The sequence below is a fragment of the Oreochromis niloticus genome, linkage group LG1, assembly GCF_001858045.2.
Source record: "Oreochromis niloticus isolate F11D_XX linkage group LG1, O_niloticus_UMD_NMBU, whole genome shotgun sequence".
Classification (NCBI taxonomy): Eukaryota; Metazoa; Chordata; class Actinopteri; order Cichliformes; family Cichlidae; genus Oreochromis; species Oreochromis niloticus.
Window position 1 is genome coordinate 36,098,251 of NC_031965.2, and position 16,256 is coordinate 36,114,506.

At 44.7% G+C, this 16,256-nt stretch overlaps 1 protein-coding gene across 1 annotated transcript in view; it reads right to left on the reverse strand.

Annotated features, from left to right (window-relative positions):
* LOC100706608 (adhesion G-protein coupled receptor G2) overlaps positions 1–16,256 on the reverse strand; it is a 57,036-nt gene that overhangs the window by 34,045 nt on the left and 6,735 nt on the right. Inside the window, exons 2-3 of the mRNA XM_013268368.3 lie at positions 377–516; positions 106–180 (exon numbers count right to left, since the gene is read on the reverse strand). Coding sequence (XP_013123822.2) covers positions 106–180; positions 377–516 — 215 coding nt within the window. The remainder of the gene's footprint in view (positions 1–105; positions 181–376; positions 517–16,256) is intronic.

The window sequence follows — 16,256 nt, forward strand, 5'->3', positions numbered from 1 at the left end:
TTACTGTTTTATCCAATCACAGAGATTTGAGTATGTGTGTGTGTCTGTGTGTGTTTGTGTGGGGGACACTTAATTAAAAAATCTATTAAAATTAAAATTCCTTACCATTTTCCTGTTTACTGCTACAACCGTTATCTTTATCATGTTCTGTCTTACAGTCTTTTTTTGGCTCAGGACATGCTATAAATGAAAATAAAGGAAATGTGCACATTTTCAAGTTATTAAGTCCTGGAGAATGAACCACAGTTTCACCTGAAAACTTTTGTATATTCTTAATTGCTGTTTTATCCAATCAAAAAGATGTGTGTGTGGGGGGATACTTATAACCTGAAGCATGGAAACATGAGCCTTAAATATTAATATTAAAGCATCTTACCACTTTTCGTACACTTGTCCTTGCAGAAACCCTGACCTTGTGAACGTGGTTTCTTCTTACAGACTGGTGTTGAACGAGGACATGCAGAAGGTTGGTGTGACAGAAAAAACACCAGCCAGCAGAGAAGCCACCACTTCATCCTGCGAATTGCAGAGAATTAATTTAAAACAGTATCTGTGCTTTACAAACAATAATAGGCTTAGGTTATGGAAGAAGTTCAACCTTCGTCAAAGCAAATACTGCCTAATGAGCTTAAGTTTTATTAAGATGCACCAGAACATATGACTGTTGAATTTAAGATACATATTTGTGTGAAGACTGTGGGTTCTAACAACTGTCTAAAGTCTATAAAGGACGCTGATATTTTTCTTGGGGAAAAAAAGTGTAATCCTTAAAAGTACTGATGGAGCAATATCACCAACATTTTTGTTTTCTTTTTTTGACTTCTTGCTTTAGGGTTTGGCACACTGGATCATCTTCCTCCATCTCACCCAATCCATAGCTTCTCCTCTCTCACACCAACCCTCTGCATGTCCTCCTTTACTACATAATTGTCCTCTGAGGTCTTCCTCTTTAACTCCTCCCTAGTAGCTTAATGTTCAACATCCTTTGTGCAATTAATGTACTATCGTCTCCACCTTGCCCCTCTACCTTTGTCTCCAAATCACTTAACTTTAGCTCTCCCTCTGATATATTAGTTTTTAATCTTGTCCATTCTGCTCTCTCCCAATAAAAATCACACCATCTCCAAATTATACATCTTATTTGGTCCCACTAACCATCTTGTAAACCTTCCCTTTCACTCTTGGTGGTATCTTTCTGTCACAAATCACTCCTGATACTCATCTCCTCTCCACCCGTCCTGCACCTCTCTTGTGAATTTTAACTCAGCTACCTTCAGAGGTAGCAAAAGTACAGACTTTCTTTACCTAAATAGAAGTATAGATACCTGGGTTAAAAAATACTCCTGTAAAGGTTGAAGTACTGAAGTAATTTCTTTACTGTGAAAAAGTAGTCTCTGAAATGCACTCAAAGTAGTAAGTAAAAAGTAGCTTGTTGAAGAAAAATTCTACTAAACATTTTTGTACAAAGGTAACGGAACCTTACGCTATACTAATATAATAATAAAACAACATTAGTACATGGATTAAAAAAACTGTTTTAGTACGACTTTGGTAAGCTACGAGACCGCTCCACTTGATGGATTATAGGAGCATTACAGCTATCGTAGTCAGGAGCCTTGCGGAGTAATCTGGGTCCAAACTCTGCTCCCAAAGTCAAACGAACACTGCGGCATGATTGAGATTTAAAAACTGTCTAAATTCTTTCATCTTTAATAAAATGATCAGAATTGCTGCTTTATCCGGTGTAACAATTAAGTTTAACATCCAGGCTTCCATGAAAACAGAATCTATTAAATTTAACAGAGTTAGAAGTTAGCAGGAAGTTAGCTTGCTAGTTTCGACCTAAACATGATATAGCATGTTCTGACTGAGGGATTTGTGAAAAAATTAAAACGTACAGCTCTGCTATCACTTCCAACATAAATGAAGACAGAAAACTAAACGGCAGTGACGTTTGTAGGGTTACTGAAGTTGGGCTAGCTGGTATATAATGGTGTGCTACGTGATCGCTAGCGACTTAGCATAGCGACTTAGCATAACATAAGCACAGTGAAGCTGGAGGATGAATGCAAACTTTTTTCCACTCGATAAAAGTTAACATGAGGGTTCCCGATGGGTAGGGACAAATGCAATCCCATGGCAGGATGCTGTAAACAGACCCAACTTCAGTCAGGAGAACAACTGAGATAATCCATCCACGATGCGAGGTTAGTCATTAATATACTGCAACAACATAGGAATAGAGCTGCTGCGAGAGAATTCAACATTAATGAATCAATGGTACAGAAGTGGAGGAAGCAAGAAGAATGAGTTGAGTAAAGTTTGGCTTATCTGACTATTTTGTTTTGCTTAATGCACCTTATAATCCGGTGCGCCTTATGTATGAAGACAGACCCATTCATCGACAGTGCGCCTTATAATCTGGTTCACCTTATGGTACTTGATTAAAATTGTGACATCACTTGCAAGCTTTAAATCTGCAGTTTATCAAGCCTCACTGAGCAGTGCTTATCTTTAACTCTAGCCTGTCTTCTTCCTCTCCTATCCTGTCTGTCTTCCTACAACTTTCTGGATCTCTGAATGAATTTATCTCACACTTTCTCTCCCCATGAAATACAGCAGCTTTACCTTTAGCTAGCAACACACTGTGTGACAAAATCTCCTTATGTATCACTAACTAGATTCTTAAGTACCACAATCAAAACTTGCGGACACCTGAACTCCTTCCAGCCCACTTTAACTTCCGAGTATAAACACTAGAGGCAGGGGTGTCAAACTCATTTTACATTGATCTTAAGTGGGCCGGACCAGTGAAACTCTCCTTTCTGTTAGGGTAAAGGAGTTGCACATTAAACTGTTTTTCTACACAAAATGTGTAAAATCACAGAAAAAGTTCTATTAGCTCATTGCCCAGACTATCCAATTTTTTGTTTTTTGTTTTAAACTGTAGTCATAAAAAAAAGATAAATGTCTACAATAAAAAGTGGTAAACAGACACATTTGTCATTTACAGCAGTGTGAAAGTGTTTGCCCCCTTCCTGATTTCCTTTTTTTATGCATGTCACACTTAAATGTTTCAGATCAAACAAATGTAAATATTAGACAAAGACAACAAGTAAATACAAAATGCAGTCTCTAAATGAAGGTGTTTATTATTAAGGGGGAAAAATCCAAACCTACATCGCCTTGTGTAAAAGTGTTTGCCCCCTCCATGCTCTTGAGACTTTGATGGGAGACACAGCAAACCTTATGACAATGGCACATACTGATATTGCTTGATAATTCGTTTTTATCAGGATGTTCTAAAAACACCCTGAAAAGCCTTCAGTTAATCCAAAATGCTGCAGCAAGAGTCCTGACAGGGACTAGAAAGAGAGATCATATTTCTCCTGTATTGGCTTCCCTCCATTGGCTCCCTGTGAAATCCAGAATTAAAGTCAAAATCTTGCTCCTCACATACAAGGTCTTGAATAGTCAGGCCCCATCTTATCTTAATGACCTTATAGTACCGTATCTGTCATGCGGCGGCTGTGTGAAGGCGAGAGAGGACCCAAATGCACGGCTCAGGACACGCGGGGATAACTCAAAAGGCAGGTCTTTATTAATAGGAACATAGACATACAAAACTATACTTAGGAGAAACTAGAGCTGAGGCACTGGGAAGACACGAGGGAATGCACACAACCTAGAGGGACGACGCAACACGGAACAAAGGGATACTCTGACATAAATACACAGAAGGTAATGAGGGAAGTGGGAACACACGGGGAACACAGCTGAGGACAATCACCTATGACAGAGCGGGGAGGACACGAAACTGAAAATACTGACACTAAGATGTGGACCTTAAACACAACACAGAGTACACAGAGAGGAGCACAGAGAGAGGCAGAGAACAAGAAGAAATACACGAGGGGATGAGGAGAATACAGAACACAAAGGATGGAACACGGTACCAGAACAAACACCACAATACATGCACGGACACGGGGGGAATCCAAATACCAAACCAAACAATCCTATGAACACAAAGAACAAAATATAAAACCACAGGAAAACTAAGAACACTGGGTCAAAATGACCCAGGACCATGACAGTACCCCCCCCTTAAGGGCTGACTCCAGACAGCCCAAACCCAAGAACCAAAAGACAAGAAAACTGAAAACAACCCAACCAGGGCAGGATGCGGGGGACCAGGACGGAGGGACCGAAACCAAACAGAACACATGGAGCATGAGACCAAAACCGAGCCCAGAAACATACAAAAACAGTCCAAAACAAAAGATGCTGGAGTCCAGGGAAACAGCGTCCATGGAGAACAGAAAGTCGACCCGGGGGGCGACAGCACAAAAGTTCATAGTCCGGCTGTTCCGGGGGCCGGCCACGTGAGAAGTGGCAGCAGAACAGGTCCGGAGGCCGGGCGCGTGGAAGACGGCGGCGGCAGCAGAACGGGTCCGGAGGCCGGCCGCGTGGAAGACGGCGGCGGCTGCAGAGCGGGTCCGGAGGCCGGCCGCGTGGAAGACGGTGGCGGCTCTCAAGCGTCAGGCGTACTGGTCGAGGCTTGGTGGGCACAGGACCAGACGAGGGCAGAAGCAGAAGCTGGACCAGACGACGGCGTAGGTGGAGCAGAAGCCGGAGCTGGACCAGGCGACGGCGTAGGCGGAGCAGAAGCAGAAGCAGAAGCCGGAGCTGGACCTGGACCAGGCGGAGCAGAAGCAGAAGCTGGACCAGACGACGGCGTAGGCGGAGCAGAAGCAGAAGCCGGAGCTGGACCAGGCGGAGCAAAAGCAGAGGCCGGACCGGGCGAAGGCGACTTGGACCCTCCAGCGGAGACGAGGAGGTGCTGGCCGGGCTGACCAGAGCCGCCAGCGGAGACGAGGAGCGGCTGGAGAGGTTCTCCTGAACCCCCAGCGGAGACGAGGAAGTGCTGGCCGGGCTCACCTGAACCCCCAGCAGAGACGAGGAAGTGCTGGCCGGGCTCACCTGAACCCCCAGCGGAGACGAGGAAGTGCTGGCCGGGCTCACCTGAACCCCAGCGGAGACGAGGAAGTGTTGGCCAGGCTCACCTGAACCCCCAGCGGAGATGAGGGATGGCTGGAGCGGTTCTCCTGAACCCCAGCAGAGACGAGGGATGGCTGGAGCGGTTCTCCTGAACCCCCAGCGAGAAGAGATGCAGAGCCAGCAGGTGCGGAGACCCCTGGCTCAGCGGACACCAACTGTAGCTGCACAGGGCACGCAGTCGGCTTGGGATGCAACAGCTGGGGCTGTGCGGGGCAAACAGTCTGTCCAAAATGTGTCAGCACCACGCAGTCTTCAGCTGGCTGAGTGAGCACACAAGAGCTTTCAGCAGAGGATGGCAGTGACTGAACAGGTGGTTGAGCAACTAACTGAGCTGGTGACAGAGTTAATGACTGAGCTGATAACTGAACAGGCAATGGAGCTGATAACTGTGCAAGAGACTGAGCTGGTGACAAAACAGGAAACTGTGCTAATAACTGAGCTAATGACTGCGCTATGGACAAAAGTGCAAGTTGTAGCGGTGGTTGCAGTGATGGTGGATCAGCAGGTAGTTGAGCTGGTGACTGAGCAGGTGTCTGACTCTTGGCTGCTCTCCTCCGGGGAGCAGGAACGGGTGCAGGGCCTGGCCGAACACCAGCCATCCCCACCCGAGGAACAGATACGGGTGCAGGGACGAACTGGGCTCTTGCAGCCTTAACCCTGGGGGCCGGCGTAGGTGCAGGAGCTAGCTGGACCTCTGCTGCTCCCACCCAAGGAACTGAGACGGGTGCAGGAGTCGGCAGGGTCACAGCTGACCTCACCCGGGGAGCCGGAACAGGTGCAGGCAATGGCTGGGTGTCCATCAACCCTACCCGAGGAGCAGGTATGGGCGCCGGGATGAATGGAGCCTCTACCAGGCTGGAGACAGAAGCAGGGACCAGCTGGACCTCAGCCACCCTCACCCGAGGAACTGATACAGGTACAAGGGAAAGCTGGGCCCGCGCTGCCCTGGGTACAGGAACCGGAGGTGGAGAGCGAAGCACGGGAACAGCAACTGACACAGGGTAAACTAGGTTGATGGTGCCGAACACCGTAATAGCTATCAGAGACTTATGGCAGGCTGATTTCAGCAACTCTGCTGTTCTTAAGCTGTCCATCTTATAGTTAGCAGTCTTAGGAAGAGTGAGTTCAGGAACATTCACAGGTACTGGAGAATTCACACAAGCAGTGTCTGGATAACCTGGATGTGAAATAACACTACACACAGTCATACAGGATGTAGCCTGAGACGTAGTACACACAGAGTCCATGAAACTTGGCCAAAAAGCATGGCGCACAGAGTTAAACTGACATGACCGGGGAACAGAAAAGTTAACCTGTGCAACCAGCTCTGCCGTGCTCAAACTAAATTCTTTTGCCAGTCTATGTATAGCAGATGAAACCTTGCGGCTCTCAACCTTAGCAGGCATTGAATACACAGTTTCAAGGAGTCCACGAGGAAAAACAGAAACAGTCACCTGCTTAGCAGGCATGGGAGAAGGCGAGGTTACACAGGTAGTGTCCGAGTTAGCACTTTCGAGTTGTGGCACAGAAAAAACCACAGCCTGAGAAACTGACGGAGCAACACTGGGAGTCACAGATACAAGAGTTGGCTCAAAGATTAAACTGTTCATAGCAGAGGAAAGGCTAATAGTCTCTGTGTCACCTGGCTCAGGCAGAACACTAGGAGTAGACGTTACATTGGCTTGCTCAGCAACACAGGTCTCATTCTCAGTAACTCTTTGGGGAACTGAGAGAGCAATAGCTGGTTGAGGGGTTGGCTGAGGAATATCAGAAATGTCTGAAGACAATAAAGGCTGGAACATGAGACAGTCACTGGAAGGAGCATCACCTAGAGAACACTCAGTCCCGGATGGTTTGTGCTGCTCATCATGCACGGTTACATCTAGAGCTGATGATGGAGGTGGTGTGTGGCTGAGCTCAGACTGGGAGACCTCTGAATGTACAGGCTGAGTGAAACAGTTCTGTTGGGCTAAAATGCTGGTAGCAGTATGTAGGTGACTCTGGTGTGGAATAACAGCCTTAGGTTCAGCTAACTCTACTGGTGAAACATTCTTACTAGCTAACTCAGAGGAAACACTGCGAGCATTACAAAAATCTGAGGGCTCAGAAACACAAAGATTACTAGTGAAAGCAACTGGTGAATTATCTGACACGGAGGTGCCTCGCTGAAGACTGTCTTTAGAGTCCAAACACAAAATGGCAGAATTGTCTGAGTTAGGCTGCACAATATGCACGGAGGGCCAAACAGTGCTACTCACAGCGGGGGATAAGTCATGAAGTCCAGGTTCAGAACGTTTGGGCTGAGTGTGTGAAGCACAGTCACTCTCTCCCACGGGTGCAGCCTGCTTGGCTGTACGGGAGCGACGGCGGCGCCCCTAATTTGACGCGTGCACATTCGCACCTCAACGCGTGTCCAAGAAAAATCCATCGCGCGTGAACCGGAAATGTGGGAGGAATGTGGGAGGAAGTTTTATTATGCTGTGCTTTTTCTCCGTCTGCGCGCCACTTTCGTGCGCCTTTTTCCCTCGCGGTGCAGGTGTGTATCTCCGAATGAGGGTCATAGTTATGAGTGTTTTTGTGCTGTTTTTTCTATTGGACGTGATGGTTATCAAAACCAAACATGATAAGTTTGGCAAGCGCAGGAGACACGACACGGAGGAGATTTGTCAATCAGGCTGCAGAATGCAATGCGCATTGTTGAAAGCTGTACGGTGCAATAACAAAAATCAGCGAAATGTGACGGGTGAACAGCGGGACCACTGTATACTGTTTTATTAATAAACAAAATATATTCCTATATGACAACACGCATAAATTAACTGCCTACATTAATTCACTGTAAACCTTGTCCTTCTGACTGACACTCCCCTGCTGCCTCTCCGGGCTGTCCCTGGTCCTCGGGGGGGGAAGTTCTCCACGGTCCGCACCATATTGCCGCTAGTCTCCCGCGGGGTGAGGAAGGGGTCCAGAAACCCCATGACCGCGAAGAACTTCCATCTCTTCCCCGATCCTGCTGCAGACCCACTCCTCTTCTCCTTCTCTGTCCTGTTCTCCTTATTATATGTGTCCCTGAGGCTCTTCCACTTTCTCCTGCAGATGTCCTCTGAATAAACACATTATCTTGTTGGCGGAAAGGTATTTGTACATCAGTGGGAAAATAGCGGGACAGTACGCGTCAGTACCTAGGTCAGAGCCACGTCACCAGGCTCCTGATTGGTTGTCGCGGCGCGATTTGATGCCGGAGTTCAGATTTTCCAACTCGAGCGGTAGAGGCGAAACACGCGTATGCACAAAATGCAACATAAAAACTCACGCGCGTGTTTTTTTTCGCGAGTGTACACTGACGCGCGTTTCAGGCGTTTTGGCGTTTTGGTGACGCAAATCTGCTTCCGAATTTTCGCCGGACGCGCAATCGCGTGTCATCGCGCTCTTTCCATTGACTTTACATGTAAACCTGACGCTCTGGCCGCCTCTATCGCGTTCGGTGTGAACGCACCGTTAGATGTGGACCTTAAACACAACACAGAGTACACAGAGAGGAGCACAGAGAGAGGCAGAGAACAAGAAGAAATACACGAGGGGATGAGGAGAATACAGAACACAAAGGATGGAACACGGTACCAGAACAAACACCACAATACAAGCACGGACACGGGGGGAATCCAAATACCAAACCAAACAATCCTATGAACACAAAGAACAAAATATAAAACCACAGGAAAACTAAGAACACTGGGTCAAAATGACCCAGGACCATGACAGTATCACCTGATTAGAGCACTTCGCTTTCGCACTGCAGCCTTACTTGTGGTTCCTAGTGTATTTAAAAGTAGAATGGGGGGCAGAGCCTTCAGTTTTCAGGCCCCTCTTCTATAAAACCAACTTCCAGTTTGGATTCGGGAGACAGACACTATCTCTACTTTTATGATTAGGCTTAAAACTTTCCTTTTTGATAATGAAATTTGTCTATTCATGTTTGTGTGCATAACCTAAATATACTTTGTTAGACTAAGTATATTGGGTTGTACTGAAAGATATAGTTGCAACTAACCAAATACCCTTTAAAGGGTCATTTCAAGAGATAAAGAAAAACGTATTTTTTTTGTGAAGGCCTCAGGTTGTAATTTCTATTGTATAATTTTTATCTGCTGTTACATTAAGATTATTTGGAGTTAACTCAAAAACTTGTGTGTTATCATCATTTGCACTCATACTTGACTCCTACTAAACCTAGAGAGAGGTGTACTCAGGAGTGGGTTACATTTCGCTTGTGTTAACTTGTTATTTTCTATTATATCGCGAGAGTACTGTTGCCCGCGAGGTGTTGTTGTTGTGTGTGAAGAAAATGGCGCAACGAATAAAGCGCTTGGTGTGAGACTACGATGTCGTGTCTTTTGAGTTAACATTGGTAGCAGAGGATGGTTACCAATTACAAAGTACCACCAAAGCTTGATGAAGCCAGGCCATACGAGTGCTGGAAGAATGAAGTCAATATCTGGAGACGAGTTACGGAGCTGGATAAAAAGAAACAGGCACTCGCGGTGGCGCTGGGGCTCGAGGGAAGAGCCAGAGAAACGGCCATGGAGATACCCGCGGAAGATTTGAACAAAGATGACGGTATGGAAATACTACTTGCAAAACTTGACGCGGTGTTTCAGAGAGAAGAGAAAGACTGCGCTTATGAAGCCTATTTGTACTTGTAGCCTACAAGTACAACATGACGCTGCCTGACGCTGTGTTAGCATTTAAGCTTCTAGATACGGCTTGTCTTGATGAGAAAAGTCGACAGCTTGCACTGACAGCGTGCACGGACTTAACATTTGCGTCTATGAAGTCTGCACTGAAACGGATTTTCGGAGGGAAAGTAGCCGGAGTTTTCAGCGGAATTCAACTGAATCAAGATGCAGTTTTCCTTACGGAACAAAAAGGTCCCAAATACAAACGAAACAACGGTACTTCGTCGCGGAGTGGACAGCGACAACCACTACAAGGTACCAACCCACTTGACAAGTTTGGCAAGCGAACAAGATGTGCTATTTGTCAGAGCACTTACTGTAACTCCCTCCAAGTTGAAAAACGGACACAAGGCGTTCTTGATTTTTACTGGCATTTATTGCACACAGGTGCCACCAACGATGCCGTGAGAACTATACAAACAACATAGAATAATCAATTTCCACAATAAATTGTTCTCATAGAGAATAAACAATAAAGCACATTATTAAACAAGATAAAACACTCACAATTTTACATTTACAAATTACACGTGACCACCATAAACTCGACAGTTCAGTTACAAACAAACATCTTATTTCCCTATCACGACATAAACGCACATTGCATACCTCATTGGCCGCATTAACTTGCAGGGGTTAATGAAAACACATCTTGCAGTGTCACTTCTTTTCACAGCTGGAAAACTTCGTTGCATGCGTCTGCATAGCTCTACCACCGAGTGACAGAAGAAAGCATGCTGCCCTCTATCAAGTGTGGCGTGCAACTGAAAATACTGTCAACCCCAAAACAACAGACTGAACATTGGTTCCACCCTGGAAACATTCTGTAAACCATTTAAATGTGTATTTTTAAACCCAACGATGTATACATTAAATCTGATATATTAAAATAAAATATTTTTAACTTATTTATTGCAACTTAAACCATGAAATTATCTTTAACTGCATGACTGCTGCTGACGGCAGCCACACTTACCACTGGGCTAAAGACTGTCCTCATCGTAATGGTGACCAAGTAAAGCTAACTGAAGATGGGAAAGTGGAGGAGTGTAACATTACTTTGTACACTAAAGCCTCAATGACAGACTCTGAAATCTTCCTGACTGAAGCACTGGGGTCAGCCATTATTGATACTGCATGTACACGTACAGTTTGTGGTCAGAAGTGGCTAGATAGTTACATGCGTGACCTCAGCCAAGGCCAAGTAAACAAGTTGTTGCAATCAGAAGCCCCCAGTTCCAGACCATTTCGCTTTGGGGATGGTACTGTAGTGTATTCCAGCAGAAAAGTGAAACTTCCAGCCAAAATTGGACAAACGAAATGTGACATTGAAAGTGAAGTAGTTCCTGTTGACATTCCACTACTACTGAGCAAAACGTCTCTCAAGAAAGCAGGGACGGTTCTAGACATGGAGAATGACAGTGTTGTCATGTTCAAGCAGCCTGTTCCCCTAGAGCTCACTAGTTCGGGACACTATTGTGTGGACATTAGAGATGAAAATACTACAGAAAGCTGCAATGAAAATGAAGTTCTCATGGTAACTGCTGAAATGTCTACAAAAGAGAAACAGAAAGTTCTTGTGAAGCTTCATAAGCAGTTTGGTCATGCATCTGCAGAGAGGTTATTGAGGCTCATCCAAAGCTCTGGCAATACAGACCAACAATGTGCAGTTATTCTACAAGAGATAGTTCGTGACTGTGACATTTGTCAGAGATATTGCAAAACCAAGCCGAGACCTGCTGTTGGTCTACCCCTGGCTTCTGAGTATAATGAGACAGTAGCGATAGATCTACATGAGCTGGAGCCCAATGTGTGGTACCTTCACATCATCGACCACTTCACACGCTTCAGTGCCGGCAGCATCATAAAGACAAAGAAAGCTGCAGAGATCGTCAACTCCTTCATTCACACCTGGATAAGCATTCACGGTGCCCCCAGACGGCTCTACACAGACAACGGCGGAGAGTTCAACAACACAGAGATTCGGGACATGGCTGAAAACTTCAACATTGAGGTAAAGACAACGGCGGGGTATAGTCCCTGGAGCAACGGACTACTGGAGAGACATAACATGACACTTACAGAAATCCTCCTGAAGGTAAAAAAGGAACGAGGATGTGACTGGCACACTGCATTAGACTGGGCCCTTATGGCCAAAAATAGTATGCTTAATGTTCATGGTTATAGTCCACATCAACTTGTGTTTGGCCAAAACCCCAACCTTCCTTCTGTGTTGATGGATAAGCCACCTGTCTTAGAGGGCACAACTGTAAGTGCAAGAGTAGCTGAACATATATCAGCATTACATGCTTCCAGGAAAGCATTTACTGAGGCAGAGTGTTCAGAAAGGATCAGGAGAGCACTACGCAAGCAACTTAGGCCCACAGATGACAAATATGAGGCAGGAGATAAAGTATACTACAAACGAGTCAACTGTACAGAGTGGAAGGGTCCAGGTGTAGTTATTGGGCAGGATGGAACTGTTGTATTTGTAAGACATGGGGGGACTCTTGTAAGAGTACACCAGTCAAGGTTGAGTAAAGTGGATGCACAGAGTGGAGATAAACAAATACCACACAGTACTACTGATGATGACACTGACAACAAAGACACAGTTGAAAATGATGACACTGACACACCCGATGGTGAACAGAGTATTAGTGAGGAAGAAGATCACTATTGACAGAGAAACTAACACTACAGAAAACATGTCTGTCACACATACTGCAAATGAGCCCTCTACACCCACTGATCCTGTCTCCTCTGCAAATGTAAAGTTAAGGGCAGGACAGCTGATCACTTTTACCAACAGAGACAACGGTGTTCAACACACAGCCAGAGTGCTAGGCAGAGCGGGAAAAGCAAAAGGGCAATACAAAAACTGGTACAATGTGCAATATCTTGAGCATGATGGTAGTGAAGGTGAAAAGAAAGCTGTAGACATGTCACTTGTTGATGGTCTTTGCACTGAAGCTGAAAACAGAGATGCAGATGTACTCATAACAAAAGATATTTCCTTTGATTCTGCTAAGCAGCAGGAGATTGAGAGCTGGCAAAGTAATGGTGTGTTTGATGAAGTGAAAGACCTGGGTCAAAAATGTGTGTCTACTAGATGGGTCTGTACATTCAAAGAAACTACTAATGGTGTTGTCCCAAAGGCTCGACTTGTGGCACGGGGGTTTGAAGAGGTAAATACTAAAGAACTACAAAAAGACTCTCCAACATGTGCGTCTGAGTCCCTCAGACTGGTGCTAGCTATGATATGTCAAAACAAGTGGAGAGTAAATTCAATGGACATTAAATCTGCCTTCTTGCAGGGAATGGAACTGTCAAGAGACATTTATCTTCGTCCCCCACTTGAAGCTGGCAAGGACAATGTTCTATGGAAACTGAAAAAGTGTGTTTATGGACTTGCAGATGCTTCACTTTATTGGTACAATAAAGTCAAAGACATTATGCTCAAAACTGGTGGTAAAATATCACAGGTTGATCCTGCAGTGTTCTATTGGCAGAATGAACAATCTGAGATTACAGGAGTGCTTGCATGTCACGTTGATGATTTCCTTTGGGCTGGTTCAAGTCACTTTGCAACTCATATCATTCCTGTACTGAAATCTACCTTCCTTGTGGGCCGTGAAGAACATGACAGCTTTTCTTATGTTGGTATGGACATTTGTACAGTCTATTCATGAAGTGAACAAAGTTATCCGTAAACTTAAGGCAGAGAAAGTGACTCTTAAGTTTCAGCACTTGGGTAACAGTGAGGATTTGGCATTGGCTGTTTTCAGTGATGCTTCATTTGGCAACCTTCCTGATGGTGGTACTCAAGGAGGGGCATTAATCGTCCTTATGGGTAAAGGAGGAAAGTTTTGTCCTCTCTTTTGGCAGTCTAAAAAAATCAGGCGTGTGGTCAGAAGTACAATGGCAGGAGAAACTCTTGCCATGTCAGATGGAATAGATAGTGCTGTCTTCCTGGCAACACTTTTTTCTGAGCTTACAACTGGTAACACTGGTCTGAACGCTCTTCCTTTGATCTGTGTGACTGACAATCATTCCTTGTTTGATGCACTCAAGTCTACGAAGCAGGTTACAGAGAAGAGACTGAGGCTAGAAATGAGCAGCATTAAAGAGCTCATACAAGCCAAGAAAATCAGACAGGTTTGTTGGTCAGATTCAAAATCCCAACTTGCTGATTGTCTGACAAAAAAGGCAGTTTCACCTTTAACTCTTCTAAAGGCACTAGATGAAGGACTCTGGATACTGTAATCCTTTGTTTACAAAGTTGTCTTTGCATTAAAATGCACTATTGGTTATTGTGTGCAATGATAGTGTGCTTTAAGTAAAGCAAAGCACTTTGAAATGTTTTTTTGTTTATATAAATATATACATATATGTACACAAATGTTTACAGGGGTGTGTTTATACTTTCATTTTATTTTATTTTTTTAAAAGAAAGAGGGAGATTGTTAACTTGTTATTTTCTATTATATCGTGAGAGTACTGTTGCCCGCGAGGTGTTGTTGTTGTGTGTGAAGAAAATGGCGCAACGAATAAAGCGCTTGGTGTGAGACTACGACGTCGTGTCTTTTGAGTTAACAGCTTGTCCATAATGAATAATATAAAGGTGTATATAAATAAATTTAATTTATTTATATACACACTAGTAAAATCAAAATATGGGTAAAGAATCAGAATCAGAATCAGAATTGTGTTTACTGGCCAAGTATATGTGCAGACACATACAAGGAATTTGGTTCCGGTAGATGGTGGCTCTCAAGCACAGCAATGTAAATGTCACACACACACACACACACACACACACACACACGTCTATATATACATTACACATGCATACACATACATACACAAAGCTGTGTAAACCAACTATAAAAGTCCTTGTTAGTCCAGTTTAAGAGCAGTAATTCGTCGACTTTGTTTGGAAGAGAGCGGAGATTCGCGAGGTGAATGGAGGGGAGAGCCGTGCGGGATCCTCGCCGACGTAGTTTCACCAGCGCGAGTCCCCCGTCTACGTCTCCTCCAGGAGCCACAGAGAGCTGCTGCACCTCCAACTAAAATCTCCAAAAAACTTTCCGGGTTTGTGAAAAACGGATAAGAACTATAGTGAGACGACTGCCTGATGTTTAGCAGTTGATCTCTGGAGAAAGTGATGTGGTCTGAGTGACCAAAAGCGCAGAAAATAAACAGAAACAAGAAAAGTGCGAGAGAGCGCAGTACCGAGGCTGCCATCCGCGGCGCCATCTTGTATCTACTAAAGTAGGAGAAGTAGGAGAAAATTAACAAATTAACCTTTGTTAGGTTAACCCTCGATAAATCTTTCCCAAAGATGTTTCCTGCCACTTTTTATTACACTGATTTGGGTTTAAGGAGCCTCCTTCTTCATAAGTTTGATTTGAATATCAAAGGTAAAATATTATACTGGATAACCTGTTAGTCTATAAAACTTTGTCTTTTTAACATTGCACTTCACCTGTCAGCAAAACTGTAGACGGAAAAAATGTAATAGCAGAACTTCAAAACCTGAAGAGCCGGTCAGGAGGGGAAGGATTAGATTTTATTTCAGCTATGAGAATTAAACTTCTCATTTGACAGTTGGTGATTCTTCTTTTACACAAGCTGACCTCAGAATATGACCTCAGCAGCACCCAGTGACAACAGACAAATAATCTTATATAAACATTCTTTATGCTGAATAAACTTTTATTTTAATATTGGAGTAAATTTGTAGTAACTCTCAAACAAATAGTCAAAGGAGTTTGCAAAGAAAAGCGTCTGGACTTCTTTGAGTTGCTTGAAGACGTTTCACCTCTCATCCGAGAAGCTTCTTCAGTTCTAAGGTCAAATGGCCGAGAGTCCCAGATTTAAACCCAGTGGGAGTATCCCCCCAAGGAGGGACAAAGGACCCCCTGGTGATCCTCTAATCACATGCGCCAAGGTGTGAAAGTGGGTGTGGGACCTAATCAGCCAGGGTTTCAGGTGAGCTCATTGTGAAACCTGGCCCCACCCTATCATGTGATTTCCTGAGGTCAGATGGCCCAGGATGTGAGTGGGCGTTAAGGCGTCTGGGGAGGGAACTCAAAACTGGATTATAGATGGCAGACAGTTGGTGTCGTAAACCACCGCCTCTGTTCAAAGATGGTCGCTCACAGTGGACATAGATGGCCTCTTTCACTCCTCTTTCAAACCATCTGTCCTCTCTGTCCAATATGTGAACATTGGCATCCTCGAAAGAGTGACCTTTATCCTTAAGATGCAGATGGACTGCTGAGTCTTGTCCTGTGGAGGTGGCTCTTCTATGTTGTGCCATGCGCTTGTGAAGTGGCTGTTTGGTCTCTCCAATGTAGAGGTCCGGGCATTCCTCACTGCACTGTACAGCATACACCACGTTGTTCAGTCTGCGTTTTGGAGTTTTGTCTTTCGGGTGAAACAGTTTGTGTCTGA